Source organism: Octopus sinensis, linkage group LG3 (genome assembly GCF_006345805.1).
Source record: "Octopus sinensis linkage group LG3, ASM634580v1, whole genome shotgun sequence".
In the NCBI taxonomy this organism is placed as follows: domain Eukaryota; kingdom Metazoa; phylum Mollusca; class Cephalopoda; order Octopoda; family Octopodidae; genus Octopus; species Octopus sinensis.
The window spans coordinates 129850241-129856458 of NC_042999.1; the positions used below are offsets into that span (position 1 = coordinate 129850241).

The 6218-nt window shown below is 36.8% G+C and overlaps 1 protein-coding gene across 1 annotated transcript in view; it reads right to left on the bottom strand.

The window, feature by feature from the left end:
- LOC118762571 overlaps positions 1 to 2869 on the bottom strand; it is a 40631-nt gene extending 37762 nt beyond the window's left edge. The window contains exon 1 of the mRNA XM_036501320.1: positions 2784 to 2869. Coding sequence (XP_036357213.1) covers positions 2784 to 2803 — 20 coding nt within the window. The 5' untranslated portion in view covers positions 2804 to 2869. The remainder of the gene's footprint in view (positions 1 to 2783) is intronic.
- Positions 2870 to 6218: the final 3349 nt, after the last annotated feature.

Consider the following 6218-nt stretch of genomic DNA (forward strand, 5'->3'; position numbering starts at 1 on the left):
AGAGAGTAAAAAAATAAAGGAAAAATAGTAAGAAGTATAAAAATGAGAAGAGGTATGATCTAAGTTAAAAGATACTAGTAGTTACAACTGACAACTTGTATCAAATATAGAGTGACAAAAACCCAGGAATGAAGTGGAAGCGATTAAAAAGCATGCAATAGATAAATAAATTTGATAGATAGAGACATAAAGATATGAAAAAAGCAGAGACAAAACCATGGACACACAGACACAGGAAAAATGCCAATCAAAATAAATAGAAAAAACTCAATTATGAAATATATAAGAACATTAAAAAAAATCTGCGTAGGAATATGTAAATAAATTAATCTACCAAATAACTTCAATAAAGGGTAAAGACCCCCTTTAGTCATGAATGACCATGGAATTGTATAAGGTTGTTTATGGAAGACCAACAGTCTGATACAGCTTGACACTAGTGACATTGCAACTCATTCGTACAGCTGAGTGAACTGGAGCCATGTAAAATGAAGTGTCTTGCTCAAGAATGCAACACACAGCCTGGTCTGTGAATTGAACTCACTACATCGTGATTGTGAGCCCAATGCTCTAACCATTGAGTTGTGCACCTTCAATAACTTCAATACAGGAGTAATAACTTTTTTTTTAAATGAGTAATCAAGTAAAATATAAAAGCAATAACAAAAACATAATAAACATGTGTAACCTGTACAATATTAAGTTACAAAGATGTCTCAACTTTTCTGCTGTGACATCCTCATGTTTAACCAGGTCTGCAGTTATCTTGTCTATCTCTGTTGTCTTGTTGTTCTTCAGGCAATAAATGGCTTTGACACCTTTTACCATTGAGAGGCCCTCATCTGTCCCCTTCAACTGATCCATCAAGGGCCTCCGTCATATGATGTCAAAGAGATTGACTGTGTCTGACCAGTTCATAACTTATTCTTTTTACTCTTTTACTTGTTTCAGTCATTTAACTGTGGCCATGCTGGAGCACCGCCTTTAGTTAAGCAAATCAATCCCAGGACTTATTCTTTGTAAACCTAGTACTTATTCAATCGGTCTCTTTTGCCGAACCACTAAGTTATGGGGATGTAAACACACCAGCATCGGTTGTCAAGCAATGTTGGGGGGACAAACACAGACACACAGACATATACACAAACATACATATATATATATATATATGACGGGCTTCTATAAGTTTCCATCTACCAAATCCACTCACAAGGCTTTGGTCGGCCCGAGGCTATAGTAGAAAACACTTGCCCAAGGTGCCATGCAGTGGGACTGAACCCAGAACCATGTGGTTGGTAAGCAAGCTATACCACACAGCCACCTCTATGCCTCTAATTTCTTGAAAATGTTATACTGACCCGATTAAGTGTTCTATGTTTGTTACCACCATCTGATCATCCTTACACTAAAGTGGTACACATAAACCACTTCTTGCTCCTCTCAGCTTTCATGTTTCTGTACAGACATCTGGTGCCATTTCTCTTTGTTGCTTCTTCTGCCTCCTTGCCCATCTCCTTGATCTATATCTTCTTGACTCCCTACAGCTCCTTTTTATGTACTTGTTTTGGTGTCTATCCTCACTGTCTTGTTGTTTCCATGTCTGCACATCCTTCACTTGGTTTCCTTTGCTTTTTATTTCTTTCTTCTCATCAATCAGGTTTCATTAGGGTGTGGGGATCCATAATGCCAGAATGTTGCCCTACCTGTGTGCAAATACTGCATTAGCTCTAAATGTGATGACCTGTTGAAAATGAATCCATTGTTTCTAATAATCAAACCCTCTCTCTGAAACTTAAAAATTCTTTTTAATTGTCTCAATGAATTTAGTCAAAGTTTTCACTTGCTTGAGAGCCTCCTTTATGTTAGGCTACTCTGTCTTTGCCGTCAGTATCCTCTTCAACTTCAAGTACATTCAAGCAATCACTACATTGTGGTCTGGACTAACATTTGCTCCACTGAAGATATGTACATCTGGCTAGGAGACTGTCAACAAGTATTAATGCAAATGTAAGTTTAATTTCTGAATTTACTACACAGTGAAGTCTGTGATGTCTTGTAGATATGCTTCAGAATTAAGAATGGGGTACTAAAACTGCAGAAGATAATCAACACCAGAATCTTCCTACCATTCTTTGTTGTACAGTTGGTTAAGCCATGAAGCCTCATGATCAGGAATAACTTGTGTCTGTTATTCTTCAGTTGAGCTTTGAAGTTACTTATTGATGTTATACCATAGAATGTTGTTGAGGAAATTCTGCAAGTGGTTATCAAACACTTCGTTATCTTCTTGTGTTGCAACCTCTTGGGGTAAGTTTGCACAACCTTTACTTTGGCATGCCTAGTGATGGCCTTCACTGTGATAATCTGGTCATTTACTGGTCGCTATCCAATTAGTGCATACTCACTCCAGATGATGCCAGCATCTCCAGTATGATGATTTTTGTGACCAGGGTGTAAAACTGTCTTATCTTCACTTCTGATGCATTTTTGGCTGATCCAGTGTGTCCTGCTGGTGCCCAGGATATCAATGCATTAAATGCCCATCTCTTGTATCACTTGCTTCAACTGTTATGCTTCAAAACAGTGTACAGACATTCCAAGTAGTCAATCTTGAGTTCTTAGCACTCAAAATATTACTTACATCTAAATGTCCTTTCAACTCTGATTTGACACCCATCACAGATGCATCAGCAGATGTGATGTTTCCTTGCTGGATTGTTAATGAATGGTTGAAGCTGCTCGTCATTTCTGTGGAAATTGAGTATTTAAAGCAAGGTACTCACCTTAAATTCCATCCATCCATCCTCCTTTCTCAACAACAGCCCCAGACCAGTTATGCCAAATGTCAAATCCGGGGTCTCAAAGAAAAGGGGAAATCTGTAACCCAAGACAGAGGCTCATTTCAGATGCTGTCAGCTAGAGCCAACTGAACTTTGAGTTCATATAAAGTAGTCATCACATCTTGTAGTAATGACAGCAGTCACTCTCCACTACCTGATCCTAACATCCCATATCCACAATTAAGTTGAAGATTGTAAATCTAATAATATTCTCTGCAAGTTGACAAAACGTACTACTGCTTACAACAGTGAGGATTTCTACTATAATTATATTTAAAGAGTACAGTAGAGAAGAAATAACTCACTTATATAAGCAGATGTAGCAATGTCAACCTGAGAAGCATTTCATTAGATTTACAATCTTCAACTCAACTGTGAAAGTATGAAAGAGACAAAGTCAAGTGGTTTTTCCCTTGTATATATAGTTTTTTACTTTATTTCATGGCCATTTTGTCAAAATCTGTCTAAACTATTAACGTGTCGTTGAAAATAATTGCTTGATCATTGCTTTTTACTGCTTTTTCCTCTTTTTGCAGTACTTCTGTTACTTTCTAATGCTAACTTAACTGCAAATTTCACATCATTTAAAGAATTTGAGTGAGAAAGGTTTCATTTACTTTGCTATGTGTAATTTTGGTAGTTGGATAACTTTACCTGGTAATGTATAAGGAACTTGGGAATGTAGGATGTTTACACAGCAGCCCATGTAAGAAGTGGAAGGGAATAAATGATGTTTACCCACAAACTTATTTTAAGCTAGAATTGTTGATATTTACTTTGTAATATATTTAGCTCTTGAGATGGGTGATGTATAACAAGTAACATATAATATCAATGATGTATTGAAATACATTAGAAGTACAGTTATCATCAGGTAAAATGTAACAAGGTTTATAGTTCTAGTAGATTATCAAAAAATTCAAGCAAAACACTTCATTTTTTTCTTGTGTGTTTATGTAAGGGTAGGATAGTTATTGAGTCATCATTTAATGATACTAAAGAAACTATGACTAGGCCAAACATATTTTTTAATTCTTGTGCAAAAGAAACACAACAAAATGCACCAATTTGATATTATTTTAAAATCTTTGAGAGAACTTACCTGAAGTTAATTTCTGTATTAACTACTTTCAAGCAACCATTACATACTTCCCTAGTTATCTCATACACATTGAACAAGTGAATAATACAAACTCATATTTCTTTCATGCTTACTTTCATAGATATGAACTTGTCATAATTACAAGGATTATATGTCAATTTTATCATAATCCTGAGTAGGAGTTATTGATTCGTTACTGGATACTTTTGTATTTGTTATCACATTCCTATTCTTTATTTACTCATCCTGACATTTTCTAGATTAGAAACTTCATTATAGAAAAGACTTGTTTATTTAATTTTGTATCATTGAGTGCATAGTCTTTGCATCTTTTATTCTATGTTGTTTTCTTTTTTGTTTTTCTGTTTTTGCTTTATAGTTGATGCATTATTTATCATATTTTGAAACTGAGGTGGTTTAATAACTGAATGAAGGACTATTGGAATGACATTTTTGACAGGTTACTGAGAGAAACAAACATTCAACAACATTCAAATTAAGCAATTAGATACTAGATGGTATGTTGTTTCTTTAACTTGTCAAAAGATTAGAAATGAATTTTAAATAGAAGCCACACACACACACATGCATATATAATATTCCACTCTTACAAACCACAGTACATCATAAAGTACTCCTCACCTATGGTGCCACGTGCATCATATATATTCCACACTTATGAGCCTATACACATCATAAAGTATTTCACCCCTATGAGCTTATACACCTCATAAAATATTCCACTCTTATGAATTCATACACATCATTAGGTACTGTATTATAATATTATAAACACTTAGGAAGTTTCATATATCACAGGTAATATACCAAAGTTATTTATCAAACTTTAAATAGAATGGTGCTGGTGCCACTTAAAAAACATCCAGTATGCTCTGTAAAGTGGTTGGCATTAGGAAGGGCATCCAGCTGTAAAAACCATGCCAAAACCGATAGCTGGAGAGTAACGTGGTGATACTCCCTGTCTTGTCAGCTCCTGCCAAACTGTCCAACTCGTGCCAGCATGAAAATCAAACATTAAAGGGTGATGATGGTGGTGGTGGTGGTGGTGGTGGTGGTGATGATGATGGTGATGATGATGAGGAGGAGGAGGAGGAGGAGGGGGCGAGAGGAGGAAGAGAGGAACGACGATGATGACAACAACAATGACAACAGCAACAACAACAAGCTATAGACTGTGATTGCAAATCATTGGTTGAAGCGATAGACAACCCGTTCCCCCTAGACCCGACAATTAGAGAATTGCAACAAACAGCAGCCCTTGTAGCAGCTGGCAAGATTTTGATGGTGATCTGGGTGCCGGGCCATTGCAACCTCTATGGCAATGAACTCGCAGATATGTAGGTGAAATGCGACTCGGCACTGCCACAACATGATGCCGCCATCGATATAGCCATTCATCAGGCAGTTATTCGTCAAACATTCCAACCAGCACCAATTCAACACCCCCGTCTGAAGGCTGTCTTCACGAAGAAGCCGGATGAAAGAACCAAAGCAGCCCTCTCGAAGGCAGACTTCACAGACATGATACACTTCTGTAGTGGTCATCATCCGGCACTCAGGCAGTGGCAAAAGATGGCAGGATGCAGCAACACAGATCAATGCAGACTCTGTAATGAAGAGGTGGAATCTGCAGAACATCTCTGGCTGAGATGTCCGGCCCTGATGGTGGAACACTATATCTGATGATGAGATGATTCATCTCCCTTTCACAACTCTGGCATTTCTGAGAGTTATTCTCAGGCACTTGAGGTGACCAACAACAACAACAACAGTAACAATGACAATGACGACAACAAATATGACGATGATGAAATGGATTACATCTCAACACAGTCAAATCACACAATTTTGGATAACTTCCATGTTACACTACTTACCTACCTGTCAATACAGTCAGAGTCATGAGTACAGCAAAAATGTATGCCACTAAAACTGGTGCCTGTTTTAAATGAAAATAGTTTACTGATAGTGGTCTTGTCAATCAATGTTTCAGATAGAACATTTTTGCTACTATTGCAGTGCAAGTCAAAAATTATACAAAAAAAAAAGCTAACCCAAACAATGGACTATTCAAAGCATTATACTATTATAAAAAGCAAGAATAATTTCTTATTGAGAGAGCTCTTCCACTCACTTTTGTAAATTGCTGTGTTTCTTATAAAGTTTTGCATAATCCTATTTTGAATTGTTTCTCATTTAAAAGAGCCTTAAAGGCAGCAAGCTCGCAGAATTGTCAGTACACTAGGTAAAATGCA